The 14524-nt window shown below is 36.6% G+C and overlaps 1 protein-coding gene across 4 annotated transcripts in view; it reads left to right on the top strand.

Moving 5' to 3' along the window:
- PPARGC1A (PPARG coactivator 1 alpha) overlaps positions 1-14524 on the top strand; it is a 698725-nt gene that overhangs the window by 577642 nt on the left and 106559 nt on the right. Inside the window, exon 1 of one of the 4 annotated variants that reach the window (XM_074395958.1) lies at positions 2004-2705. The exons of the other annotated variants lie outside the window; for them this stretch is intronic. Coding sequence (XP_074252059.1) covers positions 2661-2705 — 45 coding nt within the window. The 5' untranslated portion in view covers positions 2004-2660. Of the gene's footprint in view, positions 1-2003; positions 2706-14524 lie in introns of those variants that run through there. 4 annotated transcript variants of the gene reach the window in all.

Genomic DNA, 14524 nt, shown 5'->3' with positions numbered 1-14524 from the left:
AAAGTCTATTTGTTGAGTTCTGTTCTAGATTAGATACACATACTCTATGTACTTCATGGAAACACATTTGTAGCATGGAAAACATCCTTTTTTTTTTTTTGAGACGGGGTCTCACTCTGATGCCCAGTGTAGTGGACAGTGTAGTGGAGCCATCTCAGCTCACTGCAACCTCCGCCTCCTAGGTTCAAGTAATTCTCTTGCCTCAGCCTCCTGAGTAGCTGGAATACAGGCATGCACCACCATGCCCAGCTAATTTTTGTTATTTTTAGTAGAAACAGCGTTTCAACATGCTGGCCAGGCTTGTCTTGAACTCCTGATCTCAGGTGATCCTCCTACCTTGGCCCCCCAAAGTGGTGGGATTACAGGTGTGAGCCACTGCGCCCGGTTGGAAAACATCTTTAAAATACGATTTTTCATGTGATCATAATATGTGTTTTACTCTGGCCTTTGGAATTGCTATCTTCAAAAGGAGTCTTCATTTCACTTAAGGAGAAGGACAGCATTTTAACAAGTGTTTCTTCTTGGGGGTGCACTTCAGTGACCTGAATCAGACACCCCAAGTTAACTGTAGAGGTTGATCTGCAAAGAACAGTGCACTCTTTTAAACGACATGTCAGATCACATTTAGAGACACTTGTTGTAAGGCTTCTTTTGATCAGAGCAGGGTGCCACGTGCTGGCTGTGCTCATGTTTGAGTCTTGCCTTTTCTTAATTTCCCTGGTGGTTTTAGCTGGATGTGTATGGTGTTTTTACCTTTCTGCTGAACATGAAGCTGTGGTTCCCTTCTGATTTTGGGGGAGACTCCTAGATGTCTAATTCTGCTGGGCAGAAACAAAAAATGCTATTTTTCTGCATAGCCTGATCATTAAGAACAAGATGTTTGAAGTCAAATAAGACTGTCTTGATGTCCCTGGCCTCCCACTTACAAGCTTTTTGTCTTTAGAAAAGTTACTTACCCTCTCTCAACTTCAGTGATTTTATCCCTAGAATCAGATTAATAGTAGTACTTACTTCTACTGTCAACATAAGGATTAAATGAGATAATCTACAGAACTACTCAGCACACATTTGGCATACAGTAAGCACTCACCAAATGCTGGATGCCATTTCTGTGTTACTATTTTTGTTTTTATTCTAGCCCCCAAATCTATGAACTGTTAACTTAGAGAAGCAGTGAGGACCGCATTTGTAAAGATGAAGAAGATTAGGGGGAAACGGAGGACCTGACTTCATTTTTCGTTCTTTAGACTTGTTTATTACAGTTGTAGGTTACCATGGATACTTTCAGGATTAAGATGGCATTATTGAGTTAAGCGTTGAATGAACACCTCAGGAAAGAAAAGCCATAACACGTATGCATGCCATACGTATTTTCAAATGAAAGGGTTATCTGGGGCAAAGACTGGATGGCAGGTATTGACTTCCTTGTCTGACATAGTTTCCAGAATCCACAGAGAATTAGGATCAAGAGTTGAAACTGTGATCATATCCCTGTGTTTGCCCTTTTGTGGACTATTCCATAAAGTTGTCAATAGCTATGGCCAGAATTTCAAAATGGGAAGCTACTCTTTGCATACCAGGGAGTGGGGCTTTCCGAAATAGATTCTGAAGTCGAAAAGAACTCTGAGTGTTTTTTTGAGAAGGGTTGACCTCCTTTCATGCCACTTACTGTGAATTAAAGCTGCTAGGGAGAACTAGTTTGGGCATGTGGTACAGCACTTAGCACCAGCGCTGCCAGGGAACAAGATTTGTGTTTCTAAGGAGATACAACAAAAAGGAGAATGCGTTAAGAGCCAGCGGCTGTCAGAGTGTAAAAGTATCTATGTTCAGAAAGGGAAATAGAAGCTGAATTAAGTAATTTTATACACACGTTACGGGGTGCCCTTCTGTGAGTAATTCTTAAATTCAAAAGCAAATAGTTGTGACCACAAAGGGCTTAGTACATCTCAGCTGATTTTAGCTCTCAGACTCAAACTGGATATGATTGGTATTGACCTGCTCTGTGCATGTGATTTTAAGATTGTCTGACTCTTGTCTGTCATTCTGTTGCATTGTATTAATAACAGGGGACAAAGGGTAGAATAGTCCAGTAAAGTTTTGAGCAGCCTCTTGACAATGTATTCCAAATGAATAAAGGTAGAAGACCCTAGTTCTACCAACCGGGGCCATAAAACAGAGTCTTCTACACTCTCTTTAATGCCAATATTAATCAGTTTGCAAATATTTAGTCAGTTATTGGCATGGATGGCTGTCCTTAATAGGTTTCTGGGATAAAGTATCATCACAGGACAGAAATCACAGGGAGAGTGCACCAAGGAAAAATTACAGTACTGCTATATTTACTTAGTGCCTCTGCACTAGGGTTTTATTTTCCAGAGTTGGAAAGGGAACCACCTGTCTCAAATGCTGATGTCAGAGAGCTCCCTCGAGACACAAGGCCACTGGAAAGCACATGATACTGTACATATTTGCTCTTACGTTCGTATCTGGCTAAGATTGGGTTGCAGATTTGTGCCCTATTGTGGAGTTCATTTAGCAGTGACTCTGAGGTGCCCTGCCACGTGACCATGCCCTTGTGAATTAAAACGTGGCCTGCTGAAGCCCCAGTTGTGAGTGTTCCCTCATCTTGCGATACCAGTATTTGCACTGCAGTAAAATGAATGACAAACACGTTGGGGTTATCATCTATGGATTCAATTTTGAAAGTGAGTATCAGGAGGCATTATCTCTGCACCTAGGAGCCTTTATGCTATTGGTAGTTGGGGTTTTGTTTTATTTCTAGGGATGTGGGCTTTTAAAGATACATATATGCATGTATACCAGATTTGGAGGTTTTGTATGTAGATTGCTAAACAGATGAAAAATTAAAAAAAAGAGATAAATATGTAATATGCTTTTTTTTTTTGACAGCTACTAGTATGTTAGTGTGGAGAAATTGTTGTAACATGAATAAAATGCCTAATTTGGAAAGACTGGATATTATCACCATGCATTTCAAGTGATCTAGTGCATTCTTTTTATTTTTTATTTTTATTTTTAAAGATTTTTTAGAGTTGTGTAATCTGCTGCTCCCCTTTGCTGGGGGAAAATTTGGCTTTTTAAATGCAGCTCCTTAAGGAAATGTGAGGACCACTATACTGTGTGACGCCAGGCACTCATAGTCAAAAACTCACACTTAAACTATCCTGCTGGCTATGTGTATGATCTCTGGAAATATGATGCTTTCAGCATTGCTCAAACATTATGTAAACATAGAATTTTTACCAGCAATTGCAGAAGGCTCGCTATTAGTGAAGTTGTTCATTATTTTAATGATGCCATGCATCTCCGTTTAAATATCTTTACCAACTGCAAATTATATAGTTATTACACAAAATAGGTGGAAAACAGAGTCTGAGGGTGTAAATTACATTCTTGGGCCACATCAAATCAATGTCCTTTTAGAGATCAGAACCAGGGTTCTTAATTCCCAGCCGTTCTGTTATGCACACCTTCAATTAAATTTATATTTGAAATGATGCTTGATATTTTTTTTCTCAAGTCCTAAAAATAGAGTAAATAGGATAGGCTAAGACCTCTTGGTTCATCTAATCTTTCCCCCAGTGTAGGATTTTCCTATGAACCATTAAAAGTGTTATAATATATGATTGATATTAATTAGTTTTCTGTAAAGTACTGCACTCCTTAACATGAACTGAACTAGAAATAAATATATTACCATGAATTAAGATTTTATTAGTTGCAAAGAAGAATTGGATGAAGGCACCTATGTGAAATCCTAAGTACAGGCGTCAAATTGAATTAATGCCAGCACTGCCTCGAGATTAATTTGAGTACTGAATAAGAAATAGTATACCGTAACATAACTGTGTTTACTGAATCATTTTTGGCATCAAAAACTAAAGCTACATTATAAATGCAACAACAGGCTTTTCTCCCTTGGAAGAGAGAGGCGGGTGCATTTTGTAATTAAAGTGAATGTTACCCTCTGAAAAATGCCTCTAGTCCCTAGGAAGGAAACAGCCTTCTTGAGAACACTGCCTCCTTCTATATATCTCAGACTTGCATACTTGGCGTTGCTCTGCCCATCTTCTGCATCCTATTAGACTTGTGTAGCACGGTCAGCTCTATTTTCCACACACTTTATATATTTTCATCTTATTACGCTGTATATGTTTTGAAAAAGAGGTGGAGGGTGCTGAAAAGATTTATGAGATTGCCCCAGGGATGTTCTAGAAGGGATTGCTGTTTTTATAGGGAGAATGGATTGTACAGCATTCAATACAGGGCCATGCAGGCTGAGGCCTGTGAATTCCTGAGGATCACTTTTTACAGACTGTGATGCGAGTAGCGCCCCCTAGAGTTGTGCATTGCTGATGCTCTGCTCTACTTCCCCTTAATAATTCTGAAATTTCCTGATTTCATAATTCATTAATTTTATATGCATCTCTGGTATCAGTTACTTGAAGACCAAATGCAAAACTTTAAAGATTTTGCACTGTTAAATAGGAATATGAGGCACATCACACATTTGATTTTAAATTTTATAGTAGTTACATTTTTAAAAAAGGTAAACTTAATTTTAATGTCTTTGACTTAATATATTCAAAATATTAACATATAACTCTAAGTTTTTAATGAGATATTTTACATTCTACTTTTCATATTCAGACTTAAATTCCAAGTATATTTTACCTCCATTGAACATCTCAATTTTGTCTGGACACATTGTAAGTTCTCAATAGCCACATATGTGGTTGGCATAGGTTTGGACTTAGAGAGCAACTTGCCAGGATTTCACCACACAGTAAATTACTTTAAAGAAAAAAAAGGCCGGGTGCGGTGGCTCACGCCTGTAGTCACAGCACTTTGGGAGGCTGAGGCGGGTGGATCACGAGGTCAAGAGATCGAGACCATCCTGGTCAACATGGTGAAACCCTGTCTCTACTAAAAACACAAAAATTAGCTGGGCATGGTGGCGCACGCCTGTAGTCCCAGCTACTCGGGAGCCTGAGGCAGGAGAATTGCTTGAACCCAGGAGGCAGAGGTTGCGGTGAGCCGAGATCGCGCCATTGCACTCCAGCCTGGGTAACTCCATCTCAAACAAACAAACAAACAAACAAACCCCCAAAACTCTTAAATATCAAAGACAAAATATAACATATCCTTTATGTTTTTTATCAATTTAAAAAGTGATTATATATAATTGATCACAAATTTGTGAGAAGCGTGAATGCTAAGATACTTTAGTCGATAGGCCAGTGGTGGCACAATGGACTTTATATTGAATTATTTTGCTCCTGTGGCTTTGTTTTCCTTTCTTCCCTCTGTGTGTATTTCAGATATCATCATTTAAAACACAATGTGATACTTTGTGGTTCCTCTCACCATCCCAAACTCATGTTATCTTGTCAGTTTTCATGCACCATATGGATGTCTTGTTTCATAACAGAGAAATTCTTGAAAGACTTTTGGCTCAAATAACTTCGTGGCCAGCCTAATGGAAACAAAAACTGTTTTCTGCACTTGATGCTTCTGGTCTCTTTAGAGGTAGTACCAGCTCAGGACTAGTGTGAGGCTGGTTTTTACTTTTCTTTAAGTAAGTAGAAAAATGAACAGGTACCTGGTATTCCTACAACTTGTGATAATGCTGTCCCTCACAGAAAGTCAACTTACTGTGGGACTTAAAGAGAATATCTGATGTGCTTGGTTTCCAAAATGTTATTTTTCTTAGGTGAGGAAGGCAGGTGAAGGGCAAACACTTGCATGTACTCTAATGTTGCTTGATTAAATTGAGTTTTAAGTAGTCAAACATGAATGGTAGGCATCATTATTGAGCAGCTATTATATGCCAAGCACTTGGCTTATATGCATTTTTTAAAACCTTAACATGAGCTATGTAAAACAGGTATTTATATTTCCATCTTTGTAGATGAGGTGCTTGAGGTTCAGATAGTTTAGGTAACTGTCTTGAGTTCCTACAGAGAGATAATAAGTGACAGATCTATATTGTCTGACCCCAAAGTCCATGCTCTCAGAGAAGAGGGACACATTTTCCAACCAGTCAATGACAATGTTCAATAATGAGTTTTGAACCAAGAAAAAAAAGACTAAAATTTAGAGTTGTAAGGTTCCTTCACTTCACTTATTCAAGAAATAAATGCAGAGAATATGTAATCCTATTCTATCTTTTGATAAAGAGGAAATAGACCCAGAAAGTTAAAGTGGCTTTGTCCAAGGTCAGACAAACAAACCTAGACATCAAGTCCCTTGATTTTTTGCTCCAAAGCTGTTTGTCTACGTGGTTTAAGGGCCCCTTTAAGAAGGTAAATTGAACATTTGGAATTTTTTTTTTTTTTTTGACAGGCAGCAAACTTCAAACATTTGTGGTATAGAAACACTCTTTTCTCTTTCTTTTCTATGCATTTGAAACTTGCCATCTAAGTATGTGAATACTGAAAAGTACGTATATCATAAGAGCTTAGCTCAGTGGATTTTTGGTAAAAATGTACCCATGTAACCAGTTCAGACAGCAAGAAAGAAACCCTAACTAGCTTCCTGGAACCTCTTCCCCCTTGACTATTCTCCCTGCCCTGCCCCAAAGCACCACCCAAGGTAACCTCTCTCCTGCTTTGCAGCCACCTAAGTTTAATATCTGTTTCTGTGCTTTATAGAAATGGAATCATAAAAGTATGCACCTTTCATATGTGTCTGGCTTCTTTTGCTTCACATTATGTTTCGGGGATTTATCCACATTTTGCTGTGTAGCAGAAGTTCATTAATTCTCATGGATATATTTGGCCATACTTCTAAGTATAAAATCCCTAACAACCATAATACTCTAAGTGGAATGAATAGGTTTATTTCACTTTACCATTTAAATTTTTTTTCCTACAAAATTATTAACCATAGTTTTGTAAGATTCAGGCTAAAACAAAATAATGAAGCTGATATATGGTGCCTCAGCAGTTGCAAAGCATAACACAGCCCTGTCCTGTGTTTTTTATGTAATACGTGACATTGAGTAATGTAATAGAAAAGACAAAGAGAGCACAAGCTGAACATACCCACAGGAGAACCCCCGAGTAGGGGTTCCCACTTAGTGGCTTTGTATGGCTGTGTACAATGTTAGGTGTCTTCTGTTTTTAGGTGGCCTGCATGCAAATGGATTTACTAAGATGGATGGTAGAAAGGTCCACCTCAGGAATTGTTAGAGATTTTTGTTTTAAAAAGAGGTAAGGAAAGAATTTACTCTGATCATCTGCTTGACGCATCTGATCATCTGCTCAGATCATCTGCAATCTGAACCCTTTAAAGAGTAATAAAGATTTTGGCTTGTTTAAAATGGATCTTTTGTCAACCTCCTTTTGCAGATTGTTTCACAGGCGCAGAATCAAGCTTTCTCATGTTAATTTTCTTATTGCTTCTGTTTCCTCGTTCCAGCAAAATGTGAATATCATGCTAGTGAATCCTGCTAGTAAGAACCCAGTACTGTGTGAGCATAACTGGGGGTTTATCAAGACATTGTCCTGACTGAGGTTTATCATTTACCTGCTCATACTTTTCTTACTCCTGTGTCTTCAGTGCTCCCTTTCCAAATTTTCTGGTAGTTTGCCTGCAACTAATTCACTCAACCTTAAAGGAAAACCCCCAAGATGGTTGGTCTTAGAGGGCACCAAAGCATAAGTCTTCTACCTCTTGCTAAATAGAGTTGTATGTGCAAAGAAAACAATTGAGCAGGAAACTCTACCTTGTGATATGGCCTCGGTTTAATACATTTGCTAACCCTGTTGTGCTAAAATATTAGGCATATAATCCTTTTTCCTCCCCCACACCCTAAGTTAATATCTCAGCTGATCCGTCCTAAATTAAAAATATGTACAATCTTTTACCAGATTTAATGAGCTTTTTATTTAAAGGGGGGTCTTCTGATAGGAGGAGGAAGGAATGTTACTTTAAGCTCTCATTTCCTTAGATGCTGTAGACCTTATTCTTATTTACAAAACCCTGACTATAATATCTACTTTCCTTTCAGAATCTTCTCTCTCTGGTTGACACCATTTCTAAAACACATGTAGTGACTACCATGTCAGTTGTGTGGTTTTCACACTTGCTATGCATGCAGGGACTTGGTCTTACATATGGCTCATGCTACTTTCCAGAATTAATGATAAACGAGACGAAAGCCTGCTGTTTCTCTGGGCAGCTACCTGAATTTTGTAAGAAACTCAGGTCTCTAGGAAGCTGATCTTCTCAGAGCTGGTACCTGTAGTTGAAAGTACTATATTTCACAAGTTTTGTGGTATTCTTTTTCTAGAAAGGTTGACTGATTAAATATCTATATTGCAAAGAAAATGATGAAGCTGTGCTCTTTCAGCAACACTGAGCACCAGTTGCCTTTCTTGTACATCATCTCTGATTTCCAGTGTCTTTGTGAAATGAGACATTTGGATTCACCCTGTGCAAAGGAGGCTTCCTAAGTTGTCTGTCTCTGTCAAGACAAGCACATCACTGCATTTTAGATCTGGCAGAGATCTTTGATTTAATTGAATCCAGCCATCTTTGTTGACAGATAAGAAAACCAAGGCTTCGTATCATTACGTGAACCACCCAAAGTTGAATTGCTGGCCAGTGACATAGCTGAGTGAGGGTCATGTTCTTTTTATCATTCGTTTGCCTTTCATTTTGGGCTGAATCAAGATCCCCAAAGTGACTCTTCCTGTCAGATAAACATAAGCCTCCTATACTCACCTTAAATTTCTTAAAGCTGGCTGGCTTTGATTTCAACCTCATTACCCCTTTTCTTACAAAAATTCTTATTGGTCAAAATAATGAATACCCATGTATAGGAAGAATGATCTGCAGAAAAGGCCCGGGAAACTGTGAGAACATGAAATCAAATTGCCTGATATAAAGCTTTCATTCCTATGAATATAGTTGACCCTCCAGGGGAAGAAAGGTGAGTTATCCTCTTGTGATATTTGAGAAGCCAAAAATGAGCTTTCTGCCCAAGCACAGGGCTGCAACATGACAGCATTTACACAGGTGGTTTCATATTTAGGGATGGGCTGTGTTCCCTAAGTTTACTTGCATGTCACCAGGTTGAAATTGGGACTGCATTTTCCTGGTGAAATCAATTTCAATCATCTCCAGTGGAAGCCGTGTCTCTAACCACTCTGCCCCTAAGCCTTTGCTGGTGGCCTCTTCTTTTTTTTCCCAGTTAGTTGGTAGACCCTCTTCTCGAGAATTATTCTTACAAGTTTATTCATACCAATCTTGAAAATATTTACTATTGTACAAATGAATGGAGTTTCTTTAACCCCACCAAGGCTAATTAAGAGTTTTGAAGGGAAAGTTGACTTAACAATTGGTTAAATTTCAAATTGAGAAACAAAAGGAAGATAGTAGTGATGTCTGGGGGATAGTGGTTTTGGGTCTGCCTCTGAGGCAAGCTAATAGTAGCTGATAGCTTCCTTCTCCCCATAACTCCGGGATTTCTAAGTATACCAGGTACTAATGTCCCTCAGTGTTGCTCATGAGCTTTGCATCCTAAGTGGAGTAGCTGTTGGACTTGGTATGACAGGCAGAAATGGCTTCATTTTAAATATATGATGAATATTTGAGATATAATATTGGACGTCAGGGGCTATTTCTATCTGCTACATTCCCTGTATGTTAAGCAGGCATGGCTTTAATACTGAATCTCTCTGTTCCTCTCAAAACTGAATAATTCGTCTTCTGAATATGAAAGTCATACATGTTTATAAGAGAAAATTTGAAAATTACAGAAAGGCACACTCACATAAAAATAGTTGAAAAGTATTTATAATGTCATCAGCCACTACGAGTGGCCTGTTATATTTCCTCATCCTTCTCTTCTTTCTGAGGATATATTGTTACAGGTAACCTTTTTATGATTATAGTTTTTTTCATTCCTAATTTTAAACCCTAATATATTTTGAACACTTTCCCATTATGCTGTTAAATATATTTTACAACAGATTTTAACTATATATATATATATATATATATATATATATATATATATATATTTAATGTTATTGTTAAAATCTGTTGTAAAATATATTTTAATTAAGTGACTTAGGTGAGTAAATTTTATATATATATATATATATATATATCTAGGTCACTTAATGTTGGACATTTGCATTGCATTCAAGTTTTCAATAATGCAAATAATGTTGCATTGGGTAACCTCACATGAAAAATCTTTGTATACATTCCCTTATTATTGCCTGAGGACGAATTTCTAGAAGTAGATGTTCTATGTCTATGAGGTTTTTAAAAGTTTTGAATACATATTGCCTGCTTGCTCTGTAAAAAAATTATACCCAGCATAATCCTACCAATAGTATCTGACATCTATTTTCAACTGAATTGCTAAATGTAGAGGTCAATCCTGGAACTGGTCTTCTTGGTTAAAGATGTTTCCTCAAAAATCTTGTGTCTAATTAGGCTAGCAAATATAAAGTAAGCATTTATCTGTGGCCACAAAATGTAGCTTAGACTTCAAACTTAATTGCTTCATAAGATGAGAATTTATTTCTTTTCTAACTCTCCAACATTTTGGGAATATATATGTATTAGTTTTGCTAGAGCAAAATTCAAATATCAAAGCACTGGAAAGATCTCTCACAGAAACAAAAGTCAAATAACTAAAAATCTGTTCAAGACTCAGTCTGATGGTATTTTAAATAAGAAAAAGAAAAAAATACCTATTTATTGTTCCCTTTTGAGACTATTTGCAAAATACAGTTTTGTTTTGTTTTGTTATTGTTTTTTTTCCCTAAGATCAAGAACAGCTAAGCTAATTAGGACCTGAGCACTAAAAAATTAGCACCAGGGGAACAGTTTGATGACCTTTTTTTTTTCTTTTTTCAGTTTAGCAATTTGTGTACCTCAATTTTCTCTGGTCCTTACTAACTTCAGCTACTGCAAAAAAAAAAAAAAAAAATTCTTCTTAGTAAATGAAATGTTACATTATCTATTGAAGTTCAGTAGCACTTTAAATTTTTTAATAGTACCAAATTTGGCAATACTTGATATGCCTTATTTTCAGTTCCAGTTTAAAAAAAAACATAGCTAGATAATCCTATTGAACATTTATCATCAAAATAATCAATAACTCTCTGCATTATAGATAGATAAACCTGGAATAATTAAGGTAAATGAAAATGTAGATTCACAAATACAACAGAGTTGAACATCAGACAAAATCAGATTTTAACCATCCTTTTATTATCTCTTATCTGTGTGCTTAAGTACAGTTGTTGCTTTATGTTTAGATTAGTCCAATTGACTGCAACTCAGATTAATGTTCTTGTTATTTTTTGTTTTAATATGAAAAATGCCAAAAGCACATTTTGAGGTCTAAATTAAACTAGAGGCCGACTCAGTTCCATAGAGCTGGTCTGCAGGTTTTATTGAAGATGAGAGATGTGTTGCTGAGGTTGTCTATCATAACTTGTTTATAAAAAAAAAAAAAGAAAGAAAAAGAAATGCTAGGAGGCATTCAAGCTGTCTTGATTTCTTCTAGTTACTTCCTCAAAGGTTCTTTGTTCACATGGACATCATCGTGGTCTTTTTTGAGCAAAATGAAGTTTGATTTTAAAGTGTTTATAGAACAGAAGTCTTTGTTATATCCTATCCTGCACCAACTTTTTGTTTTCTATGCAATCTCTGCTTCTAACCAGAGATTCAAAGCATGTGTTCAGAAACTGATGTGGGGTATCAGGATCAATTAGTCCCTCTAGGAATTAAAAGCAAGCAATTGAATGCCTGTTAACAATGATTAACTTTAAAAATATTAGCAATTCTAGGCAGGCCCCTTTGCTTTCTGGACGAATGCTCTAGGCAGGCAGCATTCCCAGGAATATTGGTTTCCAGCTACGTAGACTCTCCCTCAGTTATAAAGTTGCCTCTGGGGTCTTTGCTATGGCTTTAATTTGGGGGTGATTATTATTTTTCTGTATGGAACTTTAGTTCTTCCTAGAAAGGCTTTCAGCGATTTGCATGCTCTTTTCAGCTGTTCTTGGAACCTTTGCCCAGCCTTATTTTTCTCCATTGTAAAATGGGTACACAGGTCATCTTTATTGGAGAGTTTGGAGGACTAAATTGATTGAGATGTGGTATATGAAGTGCTGATCTTAATGTCTAGCCCATACATGGTCTGCTGTATATGCTTGCTTTCCACCTTTCTTTCTTGAGAAGTTTCTGCATACATATATTCTTAAGCAGTTATTGTATAAATTGCATGTATGAAAGCATTCCCAAGGTTGTATCTGCTGTGTGTAAGGGGGAAAAATGTGACTATGAACTGTATTCATCAAACTTAAAATGTCAAAGCTCTTGGCTACCTTTTTATGCCCAGTAATGATAAACTGTCAATTTCCTTATGTTATTTGGGAATTTACTAGCAACTTGTTGCAGTTATGACAGTAGACAAATCTCTTATCATATGTATGATCTGAAAGAAGCAGCAGCCTGATAGTTTTTTGTATGTTTTGTTAAAACAAAAACTTAGAAACTTATAAAAACTAGTGAACAAATATATTTATCCTAATGACTCTTCTGAGTTTGCTTCTGAAATCACCTATTTTCAGTATGGATATCAAAACCAATTGTTTTTGCTGTTGTCTGAGGTTTTTGAGTTTGAGGGTTTGAATTTGCTTCTACTTTTTAGAAGTAGGCAGTTGGACATTGTCTGCAATATTGAGGGGTGGGAAACACCTTTAATTTGGGGTAGGAGGGAGGAAGGAAACCCAAATGTTATACACTTCATTCAATATTTTTGTTAGAGAATTGGATTATTCTCTTGGGAATTTTTTTTTCTCTCTCTTTGTTAGCAACTAGAGATAGATTCTCCTGCCTCTACCAGTGTTGGAGTCCTGGAAAACGTTAACAGAACTACAGAGGGGAGACATTCTATTAGGATGGAATGTAGACTCTGTGTAGATATGTAACATTAGGAGCACTCACCAGATGTTAATAAATACCTTTTTCTATTGTTGAGATAAAGTGGATTTGATTTGGGTGTGAACTGCAGTGGTCAATGAAAGGAATTTGTACCTAACTATGGTGTATTTTAAGCAGTAGAAAAGGAATCTGCGTATTGATTTAAATGACATTGCTTTTTCATACCAGATTATCATCCATTTATAAGAGTTGTCATCCCCCTAAAATGGTAAGCCTCTGTGTCCATGTCATATGCTTTCTTGGCTGTCCTCGTGATACATGGCTGTGCACACAGTAAAGTTTTGATAGATCCTTGTTGTCTGAAACTGAATATTTGGAAATGTTGCAGGCAGAGTTGATGAAGGGGTGAAAGGAGGGCTGTGGGTAAAGAGTGAGAGAAATAGGCCTGGGGAACCAGAAAAACCGAGATTGGTAAGCAATAAACAATTTAAGTTCTCCTGAGTAAAGGAAAAAAACTGGACAGAATAAATATTTTAAACTGAAGAGTTAATTAACAAAATTATAAAACCTCTGAAACATCCCTCTCATTACGGTTTTAATTTTAAGACCAAAAAAAAAAAAATAGTGGAAAGCACTCTAATTTGTCCTAAGAATCTATTTAATTTTGATTTTTCCAGTAACAGAAATTTGAGGGGGAAATGCAGTATGCTGTAGTTTATAAGTCTTTTAAATGTTGTTACTTCTGAATCACCACCTTCTTTGTGGTAGTGATAGTGAAGAAAAAACAAGTGTGTTTGAAGTTGCCTCTGATTTCAGTACATGTGCTGATTTGATTTTTTAGAAGTGGAATTAGATGGCAAAAAGAGAAGAAAACCCCAGCAATACAATCTGGGCAGGTTAAAATATACAATCTGTAATAAGCATGTCCCAGTGTAAAGAACATCTCTAAAAGGTGTGAATAGATTTCAAAAATATGATGAATATCTAGCATTGGATAAACACAGATAAAAGTATCAGTGAATATCACAGTGCAAAAATCACCTGATAATAATTAATAAATGTTGACTCTTCTTAGCCAGCTGACCAATTTTATTTCATAGTTGACCATTGAGGGCAGAGCCAATGACCTTTGTCCTGAATTTTAATAATTTACTGAAGTTTTATATTAAATCAGAATATAATTGGGAAGAATTATATTAGTGTTTCTTTGTGAGGAGGGCAGAGTAATGCCACTAATTGCTTGTGGAAAATTATTCCTGAGGTTGTATTTTCCTGTTCTTTCTTTAGAAAATTAAAACTACAGTAATTTTCTGCTTTTGTAAAAGGGAAAATGTGCCTGTGAACTGTATTCAGCAAACTTAAAATGTCAAAGCTCTTGGCTACCTTTTTATGTCCAGTAATGTGTCAATTTCCTTATGTTATTTGGGAATTTACTAGCAACTTGTTGCAGTTATGACAGTAGACAAATCTCTTATCATATGTATTATCTGAAAGAAGCAGCAGTCTGGTAGTTTTTTGTTTGTTTGTTTTGTTCTTTCTTTCACTTTAATATTTGAGCAACTTAATATTTAAAATATGTGTTAGAGCA

This window comes from Saimiri boliviensis, chromosome 3, assembly GCF_048565385.1.
Source record: "Saimiri boliviensis isolate mSaiBol1 chromosome 3, mSaiBol1.pri, whole genome shotgun sequence".
In the NCBI taxonomy this organism is placed as follows: Eukaryota; Metazoa; Chordata; class Mammalia; order Primates; family Cebidae; genus Saimiri; species Saimiri boliviensis.
Note: the sequence above shows the minus strand (reverse complement) of the source record. Positions and strands in the feature narration are given on the sequence as shown.